Source organism: Zonotrichia leucophrys, chromosome 2, assembly GCF_028769735.1.
Source record: "Zonotrichia leucophrys gambelii isolate GWCS_2022_RI chromosome 2, RI_Zleu_2.0, whole genome shotgun sequence".
Taxonomy (NCBI): domain Eukaryota; kingdom Metazoa; phylum Chordata; class Aves; order Passeriformes; family Passerellidae; genus Zonotrichia; species Zonotrichia leucophrys.
The window spans coordinates 24,809,449-24,828,432 of NC_088171.1; the positions used below are offsets into that span (position 1 = coordinate 24,809,449).

Below are 18,984 nucleotides of genomic sequence, written 5' to 3' on the forward strand. Positions count from 1 at the left end.
AACCTCAGATTCTGAATGTGACTTTTCAGAGCACTCTACTAAACAGAGCAAGAAAATATCACTATAGAAGAAAGAAAACAATCAGTATAATGGTAAAGCATTTCCATTTCGTACATCCACATGAACGTAGCTGACTGTGGAACAACTTGCACTTACATGTTGTAAACTTTACATTATTAAAACTGACATGTTCATTATTAAACTCTCTATATTATTCACATTTCTTTTACAATCAGCTCATTTGTGTCTTTAGAAAGCAGGAATGCCTTCTTGCAGCCCTCCTGGGAAGTGCAGTGTGCCCCAAAGCTATTCAGAATGATACAGATTCCTAGCAGAGCCACTTTATTGTCTTTAACAACTGGCTCCTCCATTTCGTATTGTTCACTGGCGAAAGTAGAAATAGCAATATGAGAAATACTGTTTGAAAAAATAACTGTCTTTGTATTCCTTGAAGTCTGAAAAGTAGGTATGTGGCTTGAACAAACACACACGATGGTATTTCCTTGTGAGTGTTCTGCTGGATTGAGCGTGTGGTGATCTGCACCGCCAGGAGACAGCTCCTTTTTGTTCCCCAGCTCCTCCTTGGTTCTACAGTGGCAGAGCTGGCAGCTTCCTCCTCATTCTGGGGACAACGTGCCGTGGTGCACAGCTGGTGGGTGTGCTGGTGGTGAAAACAGAGCAGCTTCCCTCCCTGCAAGGCATTGCCTCATTCCCTCTTCACAGTGCTGGCTTTACAGCTCTGCCTCATGAACTCACTCCTGGAGGGGACTTTTCCAGGGAGGTGGTGACTCATGTAACTAGATACGTACATTTTTTCTCCATTTAAAATCTACAAATTGAGGGTAAAGCTTAGAGTCTGGTTGTGTCAGGGAAGAAAATTCAGCCTGGCTGGATACAACATTTAAAAATGGTTTCAAATCACTGTGGAGGAAATGGCCTCATGTTTTTGAAGTCTCCACTGAACTCTATTGCGTAACTCATTCCTGAACACTGAAGAGAGTTGTTCGTTGCTCATCCAAGTTAACAGGGATTTGCGTGCTAATTTCAATAGAAGCAGAAATAGATTATAAAGGTTTTGGCAAGACTATGTAATGATTAGGAACTCAGGAGAGCAACCATATTCTAAAAGCAGAGCAACCGTATTCTGGGCCATGGTATTGATTCCTGATTTCTTTCATGGGAACATTTTCTGCCATGATAACAAATTTGTAACAGAGACAAGCATTCATCTAGCACTCAACTCAAAATGCCTATTAAATAAAACATAGTTCCCAAACTGATTTCAAAGTTTATTCAGAGTGAGAGAATTGAGTCTTAATGAAGAGTTTCTGGGTAGAGTAATAGGGTGACAATTTTTCCTATAAATACACATTCTTGAACTACCAGTATTGTTAAATGAAATCTATTCTGAGATGCCTTCAGGACTTGTGTCATTAAGCCTGAAGAATTGATTTGTATCTCTGAGGGTGTTCGAGATCTTGGTATGCAATGACTATTTCATCTAATTTGCTTTATGCCCCTGCTAAAGGGATGGTAATATTTTGGGGTATCCTTTGGGGGTGGTATTATTTTGTGGCATTCTTTGGAAAGCACCAAGATTTCAATACTTTGGAATGTCCTTCTGTTGTTCATGGTTGATTTTTCTTGCAATGTGTAAAATCTTTTAAGCAGCTATCAAGCTCATTTAAAAGGAAAAATGAATGACTCCAAGTCAGCTACACTTTGTGAAAGTTGATGGTTTAAAATCTAGTGTTAATGAAAAGTACCAAAAGCAAAAACTGCTGAAAGTTTCCAGTTGCCACATACTGGTTTCTTTCTTTCCTATTTGCTATTGGCTGCCTGGGGCTGTTACAAATGTCAGATGGTCACTTCATACAGGTATCAGGAGATGTGGAGATTACAGAGCCTGGTGGGCAGGTCCATGTTCACTCCCTTCTGCAGTGCGCAGGAAGAAATGCTATGCCAGGTCTGCATCACACTCCCTCTACATCATTGCTGTCAGAGGTTGATGTGGTTTGGATAGGATGTGTCCTTCTGCCTGGGCCTGCACTCTGATACAGCATCTTGGATTTCCACACTCCCACCCTTCTCCCCAGTTTTCTCACAAGCAGAACATGAAACAATGTGTTTGCAGCGGCTGGTGCTGAGCTAGGCAGACGTGTCTCCAGATTTTAATGCAACGAGTTCAGAGTCCTCTGCGTATCTGCCATTTAAGTGTTCATTGTTGGCATCGTGGTGGTACAGGTACACAGGGACCTCAGTGATGGACGTGGCCGTGTAGGAGGTAGATCGCGTGGAGCAGTGCTCCCGGCGCCGCTGGCCCCACTGCGTCTTGTACTGCGCCCACTGCCTCTTCAGAGCTCCTTGCACCTGCCAGGGAAACACTCTGTTACAGCGAGGCAACTAACACAATAACATTGTATTCTACAATAACATAATATATATGTATATAAAAATAATAATAAAAAATATAAATATATATAAATAAATATAATATATAAAAATACATAATATATAATATAAATATAATATAATATATAATAAATATAAAAAATATAGTATAAATACATATAAATAATAATTATATATATACACAATGTATACATGTATAATATGTATATACAATATATACAATAGATATTTATATGCAATATTACACAATGGTATATAATATTGTACAATAATATAATATTGTTGTAATACAAACACCTGTGACAGGAAGGAAAAGGGAAAGGGAAAGGGAAAGGGAAAGGGAAAGGGAAAGGGAAAGGGAAAAGAGAAGGGAAGGGAAGGCAAGGCAAGGCAAGGCAAGGCAAGGCAAGGGGAAAGAAAAGAGGAAAGGAAAGAGGGAAGGAAAGAGGGAAGGAAAAGGGAAGGAAAGGTTGATGCTGCAGGTGGATTATTGCTCCTGAAAAGACTAATGCGTTTTGATACCTGAAGAAGCTCAGCCTTGAGTAATGAGAATTGCCATGAATGGCAAAGTGTAAGTACACTTCATGAGCTTGCCAGGAATAATTTTGTAGAAAGAGTTAGAGGATCTGGACAGCTAAACAGAGATTTTATTCTGGTAATTTAAGAACCGGTTTTGTGCTCACAAATTATAGAATGGTCATAGCCCTCTGCATAGCATAGAGGATTTCAACCATTGAACAGTCATCTGCTAAGAACAGGATATTTTATTCAACATTTACATTAGGAGTGGTGTTATACATGGTATTAGGAAATGATTTAAACTATTGAGTCTTGCCAGGGAATAAGAAGGACTTCTCCAGCTGCATGCCCATGCATGGCAGTTCTTGATAATTTTGTGACATGAGCAGAAAGTGGGCAAATCCTGGCTCTTTTTGTTTAGATCAGTGATTCTGAACAACACAAAGTGAGAATAGCAGCAATTTGGCGCAATAATCTGATGTAAGTGACCCTCTCCTCCAGAGGAAGGTAGGTGCAAGTAAGGCACTGTGATGACAGGAGTCTAAAAGTTTCTGTGGTCCTGCTGAGGTGGGCATTGCTTGTCATTTGGAGAGTGTATTGCTATTCACCATCTCCTAACACTTAAAGGAAATAGCTCTGTGGGGGTTAATTAAATATTGAGTTCAGGAAAGAGATATGGTCACAATGGAACTTTAATTACTTGGGCTCTGAGCAGGGTTTACCATGCCAATGTTGACAATTAAAATGAAATTAGCTGCATGTAACGATGTTTTATCACACAATCACCCAAGTTTACTAGTGAGAAAGAATTACTGGGTCAAAGAGTAATGCAGCGGCAGCACTTGATACAGAAATATTGCATGAGTTAAACTTTGTAAAGATTTTAGTCACTTTAAAATTGCCTTCTGATGTTACAGTATGAATATTTTAGCTTTACCTCAAAAGCTATGGGGAGGGACTGGAAGAAGAAATCTTCAGAAGTACCAGGACAGTGACTTTCCCCATGTCTCACTGGGGCATCTAGGGCAAACACAAGGAGGATAATGCCAAAACCTTGTGTGTGCACAGTGGCTCTGCCTGCCCACAGCCACCTCTCCCCCCTGAACCACAGTCACCAGCCACTGTGCCCTTCTGGCCTTCACCTCTGCCCCAGGCTGGCCATGTTTGCATTTCACAGCACTTCATCCGTTCAGATTCATGTCAGCATCTCCAGTGAAGGCAGCAAGAGCCTGCTCTTGCAAACTTTCTGTTCCTTTCTAGCCCTCTCCTTCCCCTGCCCCCTGCACAGACCCCAAGGCTTTGATCACTCTTGCATGGGGAGAGGAGCTGCTATGCAGGTGAGAAGCTCCTGATAAGCTCCCCAGATGCTCTCAGCTGAACTGGAGTCTGCCATGGGTCTGGAGATAGTGTGGTTAGCTGGAGAGGGAAGAACAATGTCCCTGAGTCTTACAGGGCCTGTCATGAGGAGTTTATAATTTTCTTCTTCAGAGGGAATGATGCTTACACTGTATGTGTGATGGGCAGACAACAGCCACATCCCTTCCAGTTCAGCCCATGATCAGAAGTGCCATTATAAAGGTCTAAAAGGCTCCACAGAGCAGAGAGAGCACAAGGTTAAAGCATCTTTTTTTTTTGTTCTCTGCTGAACTGCTTGTTTGTACAAAAGGATCTGTCCACAAATGGATAATGGATTGTACAAGTTGCTGCATTTGAGTAGAACTTGCTAATCTAATTTTCTGCCACGATTCCAAGAATCTCAGATGATCATAACTCAGTGCCAACTAAAACCATTCAGGCATGGATTTTAAATATGTAAGCAGCATTACTGAAAATCACATGCACAGCCACAATGTATTAATGACTGAGGAGGCACCTGGGGACCACGAGGCACACGGTGATGCCTGCTGTGCTTTCCACTGTGATGGCAGATAAAAGAAAGCAACCACTGAAGCAGTGAAGAGCCCTAGTTTATTTACTCTGGTCTTCAAGACTTTAAAGGTTTTTCTGTTCTCTATTAGCCATTCACACCTCATTGGCACAGAAGAGACATGGCTGTTTTTTCCCCAAATAGACTTTCCATTCTGTTGTCCAGCCTTGCAGTCTAGAAGCAATCCCAGGCTTGGAAATGTGGTCTGGTGAGCAGAGACCTTGTATTATCTGTACAAAACTGTTGCTGTTGGACAGAGGAACTGCAGTTCTATGGGACACCAAGATTTTATATGAAAATGTACAAGAAGATTTTAAATTTCAAAAGTAAAAAACCAAACATTGTTTATGTGTTCTTCCAGATGAATGCAGACATTAGTACAGCTTTTTTTTATTATTATTTTTAGATTTCTTTCTATAGATGAACTCATGGTACTAAAGTGAGGTTAGTGAGGCAGTAGTGATGAATGCACTATAAAACACACTAAAGTGGTTCGGAGTTTAGCACTGTTTGTCCTGGCTAAGCTTCATGTGTTTCAGTCTTGAAGTTAAATGTTCCAGTAGGAAAAAAGTAAATCCCAGATTAGCCAAGCTTCTGCAGCACTAAAATTAATCTCCTTGCCCCACACTAAATTTTCTCATGAGAAATAATTTTAGCCTCTATGGCAGCAGATGTATGCAGCAGCTTGGAAACAATCTTATATCATGGCTGAGGAACAGACTGTGTCTTTGGTCTGTGTACTTCTGCATACACCAGGACTGAGGGAGATTAGCTCAGTTTTCTTGGTCAAACTCAATGCTCCCTTTAGAGGGCTCTAAAAGCAGCTTGGCATTAGTCTGTTGCTGTTTTTCTATAGGTTTTGTGCCTTATATATCTATAGATTGTGTAACTGCAGAAATAAGTGGGAAGAAAGGATCACAAACCTTTCATCCTCTCCTGGCCCAGCCCATCCCTGCCCAGATAGTCTAGTGCATGAACTTTGCTGGGTGTTCATGGGTTATGTGCTGCTGCAAGTAGCACCAAACTGTCTTGAGTCCATATTGGAGAGGTGTCATCTTTCACACTGCTCATCTTAATGAGAAATTCTAAAAAAAACTTCCCTAAATAAAATTTTTCTAGAAGAAAATAATGAGAGGGTTTTCCAGCACTCCTGCCATTGACAATCTGCAAATCTGAAGCAGATGCAACGATTTTGAAAATGGCTGTAATGGTGAAAAGTACCCAAGCACCAATAAAACCACTCTCAGCAAGTCTGAGAAACCTGTGTCCTCACAGTCATTTGTTTTTACTGCCTGACTTTGATCCATGTTTCTGATCAGCTGCTCCACCAAGGATCAATCATGCATATTGGCAAGCAGATGCTTCAGAGGTATTCCTTAGTGCATACTTTGAGAATTGTATCCCTGGGATTGTAAAAGTGGGCATGCTCTTCTGACTTTGTAGCTTTGCCAAAAGTACTTTGCAATTAGAGCTAGTTGATGAAACTAAGAAACAAATATATTTTAGGATACTTTATGTTTTCAGTGCATTTTGTTGTGACCTTTCCTCATTTTTAACATTGCTGCAACCTTTAATCTGGACAAGTCTGGATGTTCTCATTAGAAATGGAGAAACAACCTCTTGCAGTAAAGCTATAAAGCATAAAGGGAATTTGTTTTGCAAAATCTAATCTGAAAAAATGCAGGGGACACTGGGAGGAGTGAAGAAGGCAATGTTCAGGATCGGGATTTTGGGGTAACACATTGTTTGGAGGAGACACTGGAGTACTGGTTGTACACAGTGATGCAGTCACTCTTATAGGCAGAGGATGCTTCAAAAGCTGCCTGACTGGCCTCTACTTTCTTCTTGGTCCTACATACTAGGGAGTATCAGAAGTTTGTCTTTGTTTCCAGGGCATGGATATTCAACTGTGTCAGAGTGATGACAGTAAAGCAGAGAGAGAAAGGTGATAGTAGCCTGCAGATACTGGGGACAGAAATGTGTTAGGAAAAGAGTTGTGCATGTCTTAACTTTGTTTAGTTGGATGCATGAAACTGTGAACCTCTGTAGTGTGATCTTACAGCTCTCACTTTGTGTGAGGTTCTGCTGTGCTTAGCTGCTCACATTTTGCCATTCTCTGTCGTGCCTTCTGAGGAGCCATGCTACAGAACGGCAGCTGAGGCCTCTTGTCTTTTTTATTCTTTAGTTTCTCTGTACATTTACACAGGAAGCCAACCAGAGGCAAATGTACAGAGATGTTGACAAATGGTGGCAGAATTTAATACTCTCTGCTATCCTGAATGTTATCAAATCAGCCAGTAACACCTTATCAATAAGATAGCCTGTTTCCAGTCTCTATCAAAACATCAGCGTGGTCACGTCATTACTTGAAATTTGCTGGTTTCTAATAATATACAGGGATAAACAGGAGCGCAAATGTCTCTCTTTATTTACGAGTGCTAGCATCACAAACTTTGTTCTGTATCTAATTCATCTGCTCTGGATTGAAAGTGAACTTTTTAATGGACTTCCTAGCTTTGCTAAGATATATGGTATTTTATTTTGCTACAGTTGAAGGCTCTTGATGTGTTGAAACAGCTTTTTTCTGCCAACCGTCTTTGGAAAAATTCTTACTGCAGAAACTTAAATAGTTCTTGACATATTTTAACATGCTATTTTCTTGTAAAAAAAAAAAAAAGAAGTAGTAAAGTGGATCTAAAACCCACTGTAGGTGTATATTCATATACATGATCCAGCTGTAAGAGATTGGGAGAGATCTTTGCCTTAAGGATTTTTATTTCTCAATTGCTACACAAGAAACATTGACTGTAAAAAGGCCAGTGCTAACCCTCAAAGGAGCTCAAGCAATTGCACTCCTCCACCTCTGACAGTGCTGCCAGGGACGGATCTGAGCTCCCCACTGCATTCCTCAGACAGATCTCTGAATGCCTTCTGTGCTTCTTATTGAGTGTTGTGGTCCTTCCTGCTGTTCTGGGGCAGGAAGGGGTGTAAAGCATTTTTCACCTTTACTTAGACCTCCATCTCAAACCTGCAGATAGTAGGATCAGAGTGTCATGTCTGTACCTCACTAGGTGCCATCTGCTTTGTAATGGTAACAGAGCTGATTGATCTGCTCAGGGATATTCCAGTCACACTCTGCACAGAGCTGTCAGAAATGCACACCACTGCTTGTGTGTAGAGAGTAAAAGCAACTTGGTGTGGTTCCAAAGTTTGCAGTGTGACATGCTTCTCATCTGCATTAATGAACAGCAGGATGACTATTTTACAAGTTCTGCTCATTTTCTGCATTTCATGTACTTACCTCACCATTGAAGAAGCAGAATATGGTAGCCACAAGTAAGCCCTAAGAGAAGGAAAAGAAAAGAGTTTAGGGATCAGAATACATAGACTTCATCATGTTTTGGAAATTTGGCCTTGATGGATACAAGATAAAACATTAGTCCACTTCCTCTGCGTCATAGACCACAGACATTCCCCATCTTTCACAGGTGTGCTATTAAATGGATTTGTTGTCTTTTCATAATGTTTTACTGTGCCCCCCCACTCCCAGTCCAGCATTATTATATTTTATAGATTATCTGTTATGGCTATGAAGTTATTGATATATAAGAGATATAGAGAAGGAAAATAAAAGGTAGATATGTGTTTTGCTTACAGAGGAGAACCACACTGCCACTGATTTTGCTGAAGAGATGGTAGAGGAATTTTGTCCTATGTGTTGCCACTCACTCATCAGAGTGTAGCTCTCCAGTCAAAAGTGCCAGACACAGAGAATCCAGCTGTCCCAGGAAGGTTTAAATTGAACTGTATGTCAGGATAAGTGAACTGGTATGTTTGTATGGATGGAGAGGATATGAGAAGAGGTCTAAGTGGCCAGAAAAAGGAAAAAACCTACCACAGCACATGAGTTATAGGGTAGGGAGGCAGAAAATAGTGCACATCATAGCTTGGTTGTAAATGGCTTTAAGTTAATTTCATCATCACCAGAGTTGTTCAAATAGAATTTCACTCCTGCCATAAGATTAAACAGGGCCAAGGTAGGAATATGAGACGGCAAAGTGTGAAATTAATGAGAAAATTCCTGCACAGAGAGCCTGCCATTCAGGATTATGTAGTTACACTAGTCCATGTTGTAGCTGCACTCACTCTTATTAAAATAGCATTACATAGCATCACTGGGAGCCAAATGCTTTAATTTTAAATTACTTAAAGCAGTTATTATAAACTAAATGTATGGCAGTTTGTGAAATTGAGGGGAAAACTGCAATGCAGCTTATGTTCCCAAGGGCTGCTTTGAAGAGCTTTACAGCTGTATCTTTTCTATAAAACCTTCATTTAAATGATTACCAGTTGAATTGTAGATAATGCTTTGCAAAATGCCTTGGACTCTCAGATGCATATTTTGCAACACATACAGAGTAAGGAATCAGTTTTTAACAAAATGCTTGTATAGAGATACACAGGCTGGTTTGGACAAGTGCTGACCACTTCAATACTGACAATTATTTTTCTTGAATAGATTTTCTCTGATGCAGGATTTTTAATTTTACATAAATTCAAATATCAACATGAAACAGCACTTTGGATGAGGATGAAGGGTAGGCATAGCGAGAAATAAAAGTTTCTTTTAATATTTTGGCAAAGCAGTGAGTATTTTCAAAAAACTCAAATCCCACCATGCAGTAAGAAATACACATGAGCTTGTCCACAAGTTTTGGGCTGAGAAGCTCCACAAAATTCAAACAAAACCTTACAGTTCTAAAGCAGGACTTTGCCAGACCAGACACTCCTAAATCCAAATTTTTGCAAGGGTAGGAAATGGGCCGGTTCCTTGGAGCCTGTACTGATGCTGTTTGAGCTGCGCACAGCTGGGCACAGCCTCTGCTCTTGGGCTGCACTGGGCACCCTTGCAGCAGAGCTCTGCTAAACGTGGTTTCACCAGCAGCAGTCAGCCACAATGGCAAACCAGATGGATCTGGATCTCCTCTGGGAGCAGGGACGCCCAGGGATGGTCTACATGAGGTGTGGGAAATCAGAAGACAGCATGGGGAGAGAAAGAAGCAGGGAGAGAGAAAGAGGCTGAGAATTTTTTTCCAAGTTTGCTCTTCAGTGAGAGTGTTTAGGGGGAATGTGGAAACCTTAGTTCACCTAAAGACAGAAATTGAACCTGAACTATTGAAGTAAAGCCATTTTCCATTTCAATTCCTGCGTGGAATTGGAAATCTTCTGTTACATCCTGCAATTGCTCCACTTTTCTGCTATTCAAGAGTGTAGTTCCCTTAACTAATGCTTTCTCTAGTCAACTTCAGACAGAAAAGCTAAAGAGGAAAGTGGAGTGATGCCTCACATCCCTTTCAGTTTCTCTTCTAGTTTTGAGTTAGCTGAAAGCACACCTGGCTTGTTATTTTGAGACCATGCATGTTGTACATTTTCTGGCTGAAGAAATTATTTTCTGTACTCTGTTCCATGTATATCCCATTGCTCTTCTTCCACCTGCCATGGCCCTCTGGACTCTGCCATCTATCTTTCCATTATTTCTATTTCTCTTTCTGTTTCTTCTAGTTCTAGTTCTAGTTCTAGTTCTAGTTCTAGTTCTATATTTCTAGTCCTAGTTCTTCTTTTTATCCATGAAGTTTTGCCCATAGTTCAGAGGGCTATTTTTATGTTCAGCTGTAAAGCTGCAGAGATATCAGTAGCAGACACCAGCTTTGTCTGTCTGGGGCCAGGAGGGTTTGGGATGACCATGATTCTAGAGTGGATCTATTAAAACATGTGACAGACTGCATGTGGTTTAATTATTTAATTTAAAGCCCATGGGTTATTTCTCATATCCCTTTGACACATATCTTCCAAACTCTAACTGCTACTGGTTTTTGCTCAGGATACAACTCTTGCTGAGGATGAAATGTGTAAGTCAATTATAGCTCTCTGCCACTGTGTGGAGTTGTTAAACTAACCTGTGATACATTGTCTGCTCCCAGCTAGATAATGTTGGCTGTGGTCTTGAAAGTGGAAATGAAGAATATATTTATTTTAGGATAAAGGCCTTTAATGACTTCTTCTGAAATTCTTTATTTCTGAAACTACGTGAAGAACAAATGAATGCGTCTTTCAGCTGAATCATGCCATAGGGGATTGTCCAGAGATGGCAGCTCTCAGACTTTCACTGCCTTACTTTATTAACACTGTATTGAGTTTTTTCCAGTGTTTGACTATACTCATCTAAGTGAATTCTTTGCTTGACAAGTATTTAATTTGTATCTCATTCTCCTAGAAGACATGAGTGTCTTGAAAAGAAGTTTGAGTAATTTACTCAGGTTAGAAATGAACAAATAAAAAAATACCATTGCAGATACTACAAATTTACATAGGTTTCTCATACTTCTTTTTACTTTTTTATTTGAGCTTATGTCTCCATTAAACCAAGAAAGCATATATAGGTGCACTTATTCCTGCTGTTCCTGACCATGTCCAGGGCCCTAACCTAATCAACCATACACTGTGTGGCTGATAAGATTTTAGTGGGGTCATATATTCATTGCTGATATTAGAAGATAATGTACAGGTGGTCATAGTATAAAAATCAGGTTTTGATTATCTGTGTGGACTTTGCTCCATGTTCATTCACTTCTCACTTCTGGAGTGAATGGACAGCAAAAAGAAAAAAACAAAAGAAAAAGAAGAAAAGCATGGCTGAAGTTGTTCACAGAAGTGCATCCCATTCCCACCTCTCTCATTTTGGCAGAGATAAAAAGCTTTGAGAAAAACAGAAAAAGCACTGCTTTTCTCACCACCTTCATTCACAGCACACCCATACAGCATCTCTGAGGTAAATGACTGCGTTATGAATTGTTAATTTATGTTACATGAAAAAAAATAAGCAAAGCAAAGAACGTGTCTGTGCAGTTTCTGATGCCACTGAGGTGGGGAGATTGTCATGAGAGAGCTGAAGATAGCAGGAAAATGATAGCGATATCCCATCAACCAAAGCTCATGCTTTGCTTCTCCTGCTCCCTATGGAGATTTCATTACTGTCATTTTTTGCGTGAAAGTTTCATATAAAATTGGCACTTCATTGTATTCAGCTTACAAAATATATTTTCCCTAACCTTAATTGGCCTAAAATATTGAAAAGCTTTTGAACTACTAATAATTCAAAGAGAAAAAAAAGAACAGAAGATAAAGAAAAAATGCTTATGTTGTCAAAAGCAGTCCTATAACTTTAAGTTTGAACAGAAGGAGAAAATATTTCTGCCTGGTTTGGCATTATAGAGGATATTTATTTCCTTTTAAACTGAGAAACAGATGGAATGAATACCTTCTAAAATACATTGAAATTTCTCACTATTTTTAACAGGCTACTTTTAAATGGGTTAATTTTATTCTGTATAAGGTTGCACAGAGAGCTGAATTTAAAGCTTGGAGGCAGTGGATATATATGCAGTACAAACCCAGGCCTTAAAGATTCAAAATACCCTTGTACTAAACCAGGCACCTCTGAGCAGCATCCTCCTGCCTGACAGGGTGGGTGCTGCAGCCAGGAGGGGGCTGCTTGGGAGCTGCTGAGTGGCACACAAAGGATCTCACTTGTGGAGAAAAAGACAGTGATTATTTTCTGTTCATCAGAAAAAAACCTCTTCTCATTTGCCAATAAAAACCAAGGCTCTTATGCTGAATAGCATTTTAATTTCTCATTAGAGGTAGAATTACACTTTTAGAGCCTCAGTCACCAAGGAATTGAGAAGAACAGCTTTAGCTGCTTGTGAACTGCTGTTGATTCCGGGGCTGTTCCTCCACCCCTCCCTCACAGACCTCCGCAGTGACAGTGCCATTTTATGGCACCTGACAGCCTCCAAAAACCTGGCTTGCAGGTGCTGGAGATAGAATGGGACAGCTGGTGTAGGGAGCTTGAAAGCTGAGGCTTATTCATCCCTGGGCTGGTTTGAGAGCTGTGGGGGGACTGTGTCTATATGTGGGACTAACTTATGCATCATGCAGTTAATTTTCTACTCTTTTTTTTTGTTGTGAGGCCTTTGCTGTGGGCCAGTGTCAGAAGTCAGAAGCTGGGGTAATGGCCCTTGGTAGCAGAATCTCTGATGGAAGCACATCACCCCAATCTCTTTACAGCCTGGGCCCTCTCAAAAGGTTGCCAGTGGTTCCAAGGGTGAAGAAAGCATCAGCTACAGCCCCAGCACCAGCAGAGGTGAGAGTGAGTTCAGCAGAGGAAACCTAGCCCATTGACAAATAAAATAAAATAGAAAAATAAAATAAAATAAAAAATAAAATACTGGTGTGTTGTTTTTCAGCTGGGAAAACCATTCATTGAAAAAAGTAACATTACATGTGTTTTTTGTGAAAAGTTCTTTCTTTTCTTCAATCCTCTGAGTTTTACAATAGACTGCAGTTCTTGTTTGCACCATTTCTGTGTACATGAATTATATAACTAACACATCAATCCTTCATGTTCACTTAAAGAAGTCATGTACTGTGAAAACTTGCCTCTCTTTCTGTTCTAGAAAAGGCATAAAATTTTCTCATTTAAGCAGTGCAGAAATGAAGAATGTATAACATTTTGCACCAACAAAGATGGGTAATTTTTCCCAGGATGACTGACATGCCGTGAGCTGCAAAACTCCACAGACTCTTGCTGGTGTCTGCACGGGCTGGTTGCACTGTGGGTCAGGGAGCACAGCAGCTAGAGGGGAGACACAGCCATTCCACAAACTCACACAGAATCTGCTAATTACAGAACCAGCCCTAGAAGAAAATGAGCGCCAGAGGAGTGATTATACAGCTGGGGATCCATCTTAAATATGCATACAAGAAACGCTAGGGAAAGGATTAAGAATGTTTATTTTAGGTTGCTGGTTAAAAATCCAGTCTAAGTGGAAAAGGGAGGATTGCAATTGGCTGCAGCCAGCAGGACAACTGTACAGCCCTTCCAAAATGCCAAATTCTTGCAGGAAGATTACACTGCAGAGGTGTCAGGGGTTCTTCTGTGTGAGCAGAAGGAGCCCACTAGGGATGAAACTTTCCTGCCTTGGATCCCTCCCTCACCCAACCCTCTTCATCAATGCAGCTTCCATTTTAACCTCAGTTTGGTGATTTTCTGTTGCATAATGATCACAATTAGAATTTTTAATTAAGACAATTACAATCGGTCTTGCGATTCTCCAACAACTGCATGGAATTTAAAAGATATTTTAAGAGTAAAGTGATTATTGTAACACTCTGTCTTATCCTAACTTGTTAGAACTGCAATCAAATAACTTGTCACCAAAAAACTAATTTGGAGATATTCATTTATAGCTCTTGTAAGTGAAAAAGTAACAGTACAGGCAACAATAGAAGTAACAAAGCTGTCATTCCTTTTAAGCAGAACTGTAATATAAGATGTCATACACTTCAAAAGTAGACCTATAACTTCAGTTATTCTACCCATGCAGCAGCAGGAGCACCCACAGTTTTGAAGGGATAAGGATGATAAGCAGGGTATATAATCTGACAGGGTTCATAGATTTTGGTTGCCTTATTTATAATTTCATTTAAGGAAAAACACTATTATTTTTAAGCTGTTTTCTTATTAAAGCATTAAAATAATCTCTCCACTTACTTGTTCCATATGAATGAAAGCAAGAAGTTAGTCACCATATTCACTCATGTTGACCACTACTCTCAAATGCGTTGAAAAACTGCCTTTCCTAGCCAGTATAGGTCTGGATATATTCCAGTCAGTCAACCAGATAACCCAGCATTTAAATGCATTTAGGTTTGGCTTGTTTTGTTAAAAAAAAACCCAACCAAAACTAGACTTACTGAATGATGTATTTTTAGAGCATTTTTGAAATCAAAATGTCAGTCTGATAATTTAAACTGCCTAATAATGGAATTATAACTCCTAAATGAAGCTTAGTTATCTCTGGTATTTCTTTTGTGTGTTGGCATTCCCTCTGAGCAACAGTTTGCTAAGACTGCTTATTTTAATATTAAGGTCACAGCACTAGTTTTAGTCAATTTGAGCAGTTCAACAGAAGTTATGCTGGCACATAAAAGCAGTCTGTGAACTCATTTTCTCTCCGTAGTTTGGAAATAGTGTGAACTGATAATTTTTACTTATTACATTGTTTCCTCTATCTTGTCTCTGTTTACACAGTGGCGCTGCTTGTGTAAATGCAGATAATCCAATACTGTGAAATGGCTGGAAAAGGACTGAAAACCCAGTTATTTCAGCTTCAGAGTAAAACTCGAAGGTACTGGCAACACTATCTTCGAGTAAATTATTTTAACATCAAACAATTCAGCTACACTGAAGCTGCTACATACCTGGTAATGCATTAGTATGTGCATGATGTAATCATATATTTCTCCAGCAAGTCGGTTTTCTGGTCTCCAGGGAATAATAACAAACTGAATTCCCAGCAAGGGCACCAGGATTAAAGTAGCTCTGACAGCTTTCATATACATGTTGGACTCAGCACGGTGGGTATCTCTCAGCTTTGTCACCAAAACTCGGACAATGTTCAGCAAAAAGAAGAAATTGACCTGCAAAAACAAAGCTATTGTAGGTGAAAGTTTTCAAATTAAACAGACATTCAAAATAAAAACACCAAGCACATAAATGGCAATAAACTGCAGCTTTCTAGCTTTACTGTATCTTATAATGGGCAGTTCCCTGGCAGTCAGGTCTTGGAAAATATCTTGAATATTTTCAGAAAAGATCTATTAAGCAGCTCTACATGGTTTGGAGCCTGCATGGATGCTTCAGGCAGGCAGGGGTCGGTTCTAGGATGCACTGGATGTTTTGACACTGATGTGGGCAAATTCAGGGTTTCCAGGGAACACTAAATATTATTTTTATATTGGAAGTTTAAATGGGGTGGACCAATTGTCCCCTAGAAATAACCACATCTCTGTCCTGAGTCTGACAGTTGCCAAGCTATTTTGCCAGTTGGGATAAACTCCAGCATGTCCCTGGACACATGGGACCTATGGGAGCACAGAATTTCCCTAAGGAATTTGCTCCATGGACTAATGCTTCAGGGTTGTCTGTGAGCAGAGGTGTAAGGCTGTTTTTGAGGAAAACCTTGGACATCTCTTGCCTCCACCAGACTGCAGGGGCTCTGTGGTACTCTACTCACAGGGAACAGGTAACTGTTGCTGTCTCAGGGCAGAAAATTTTGTCCCTGATCCTCATGATCAGTGATACCAAGTGGTTCAGCACCTCCTCTCCTCAGTTATTTATGGAAATCTGATTTCAGCATAGAGCAACCTGCCCTTGACCCTGGCTTCACAGAGAGCTCCTTGTGGGATGTGCTGAGAGCCTGCAGGAAGAGGGAGGACAGAGCCAGGCTGGTGATGAGTTCAGTGATTACCCTGTGGACATCCCTGGATCACAGACCCTTGGCCTCCACGGTACCCACATCACTCTTTTCCACTCTGCTACTGTAAAATCGGGCACTGACTCTTTGGAACTTTAATAGACTTTCTTTTTCCTGCTAATTTTTTAAAATAAGTATGTAAGTGTATAACTTCCATAGATATTTCAAGACTTCAAATCACATATATATATATATATATACCAGAAATTTCAGTTGAATTTTTTCAGAACAGTGAATCAGCAAGATCTGGTAAAACATTTCATCACTTCTAAACTACACTGGGAGACCTTTCAACTGTTTTACATTTGTGCTCTACTGGAAAAGAGGAATAATAAATTACTTCTGAGCTCCCAGTCAACATTAAATCTAAACCTTATTCTCCATCCTATTCTGACTTCACTCATTCTGCTTAACCTTCACTTTTAGATTTTCTGAAAGTAACTGTAAAAAGTCAAAGAAAGACTTTACAAAGTTAAAAACCCTCAGCTCTTCTGAATCAGTCTGCTGCAATGGGATTTTTGGTAGCAAATCATGCAGGATATACTGTAGACATTGACATCTTCATAAGAAAAATAAGATTGGAAATGGCATAAGCACAATATAGAAATAATAATATCTTATTTTGAAAATAGCTAAAGATTGCTATTTTTCCATAATGGTTGCTTATATTTTCTTTGTGGCAAGATATAAAGACTGGGATCACAGTGACAAAAAATAAAGGTTAAATGGATTATCTCAGATGGTAATTGACATTACAATAGGAGATACAGTCAAGATTGAACCAATAAACCCACAATAAATGTGATTCTATGGGACCAACAGACTGCCTATAAGGCAGGGAGGGATGGGCTATTTCATATAGCTGATGTTAAAGACTGCTTCTCCAGAAAGGGTAGAAAGACTTTTTGTTTATTCAGCTATTATATGGAAAGTTGTTTATTCAAAGTTTTCCAAGTACTCGCTGCGCTATTGTTTGATCTCTGAGGCAATTATTGCAGGTACATCCGTGCAGGTGTTTGCAGGTAAGAGCAGATAAAAAGATGAAAGTGCTTCCTGGGTGACACAATCACATGAGCTTGGGGCTGGGTTGGGCAAAACCTGTTCTGCACCTGTCAGGAAGGTCAGGGTTACCATGCCCAGCTGGCACACCAGATGCTGTATGTGTGCACATTGCCAAGCTGCACTAGGAATCTGGTCCTCCTACTCAAACAACACAGTTTGAGTTCCTTCCCTGGATTCTTTTAGCTCCCTACCTTTGGAACATACCAGCTCAGTGACCAGAAGAACCCATGCTGAGCAACCAGCTCACCCCAGCTAAGGCACAGTTAAATGACTGATGTCTCATAAATGCAGTGTATTCCTCCCAAGTCCCACAGGAAAAAAGGGTTGTGAGCCTGTCCTTTGTAACACTGAGTAGAGAAAACCTCTAGTTAGTTCTGGGTTTTGACCAAAATACTTATAGTACAGAAGCTTCTATTTTGTTTGGGTTTAGCAGCATTTCTAAAATACTTATTATACTGTTGATAGCAAACAATACTCTTACCAATAAAGCTGCCATTACAGGTCCATGAACAATATAAAGCAAGTGTGTGTCAACGCTCATCCAGCAGCTGGAGGGGAAATACAGCATTAACATTCATTATTAACTTGAATAAAATTTGTTGCATAGTTAAAAAATGCTTAAATTCCTTCAAAAACAGATGTGCTACTCACTTGTCATTGAAGTATCTGGCTCTTGCAACTGCATGAATGGATGCTGGCACTAAAGGGAACCCTGAAATGATTAAAGTTATAGATCAGTTTTGGTATTTGTTTAGCTTGAATTTCATTTGTGTTACACACTAACAAGTCTGTTTTTCACAAAACATATGGATGTGAAATTACATCCTTCAGAAAAGAACTTAGTCCATCACACCCAGATCCTGTCAACACCTCAATGATGAGATACAAAAGGGATTAACATTCAAGGCAGGCCAAAAAGGAGAAGCAAAACCCACAGACCATGCTCTCCTGGGGTGTCTCAAAGCTGCTGCCCGGCTCCCCTGCACTGCTGTGGCTTTTGCAGGGAAGGGTGTGAGCAGGGAGTGTGGGAAGGATGTAGGGATCATTCTGTTCTCAGAGGAGTCTTCTCTCAGGAAACCAGGGACACTTGTTAAAGCCATGTAAATAACTGTTGAGCAAGAGAGAGGCACATTGACTTGCATGCCAGATTATGGAGCAATAAGGAACAGAGTGAAGAGTTTCTCTTTTGGAGCCAATGGCATGAGAAAGCGTTTGGAGCCAGGAGGTTTTTGGGGGATGGGAATTTGTGATATCCTCTGTAGGTTCTCAGCATCTGTGCAGCCAAGCCCACTCCTTGCAGCTTTATCTCAACAGGGAGAAGAGCTGTGACTACCATAAATCCACATATCCTGACTTATCCGTGATACCTCAGAGGAGGCTTTGGCAGGGAGCTGATGGGAGCAAATTTGCACTGGGCTAGGCAACATGCCATGCTTAACAAAATAGAAAGCTCAGGTTCTTATTTCCAGCCTGACACTGAGAGTGACAGTCTGGTCCACTCCTTTTCATTTCCCTTCAGCTTGCTTAAATGTCATATCCCTTTCCAATAGGCTAGAAGCCTGGAACAGGGGAGCTGGACATGATCTGCTGCCTTGTCTGTCCTGTGCAGAGAGCTGGGCACACACCTTTGCTGCTACTGCTGCCTGTTCTCTATGAACCACTGACCTTTCTACTGAGCTTTGGATA

The 18,984-nt window shown here is 40.3% G+C and overlaps 1 protein-coding gene across 3 annotated transcripts in view; it reads right to left on the minus strand.

Annotated features, from left to right (window-relative positions):
- Nucleotides 1–1,277: 1,277 nt before the first annotated feature.
- CALCR (calcitonin receptor) overlaps nucleotides 1,278–18,984 on the minus strand; it is a 154,248-nt gene continuing 136,541 nt past the window's right edge. For all 3 annotated transcript variants that reach the window (XM_064704308.1, XM_064704310.1, XM_064704309.1), the window contains exons 9-13: nucleotides 17,950–18,010; nucleotides 17,780–17,846; nucleotides 15,182–15,400; nucleotides 8,160–8,201; nucleotides 1,278–2,370 (exon numbers count right to left, since the gene is read on the minus strand). In XM_064704308.1, coding sequence (XP_064560378.1) covers nucleotides 2,149–2,370; nucleotides 8,160–8,201; nucleotides 15,182–15,400; nucleotides 17,780–17,846; nucleotides 17,950–18,010 — 611 coding nt within the window. In that variant the 3' untranslated portion in view covers nucleotides 1,278–2,148. The remainder of the gene's footprint in view (nucleotides 2,371–8,159; nucleotides 8,202–15,181; nucleotides 15,401–17,779; nucleotides 17,847–17,949; nucleotides 18,011–18,984) is intronic.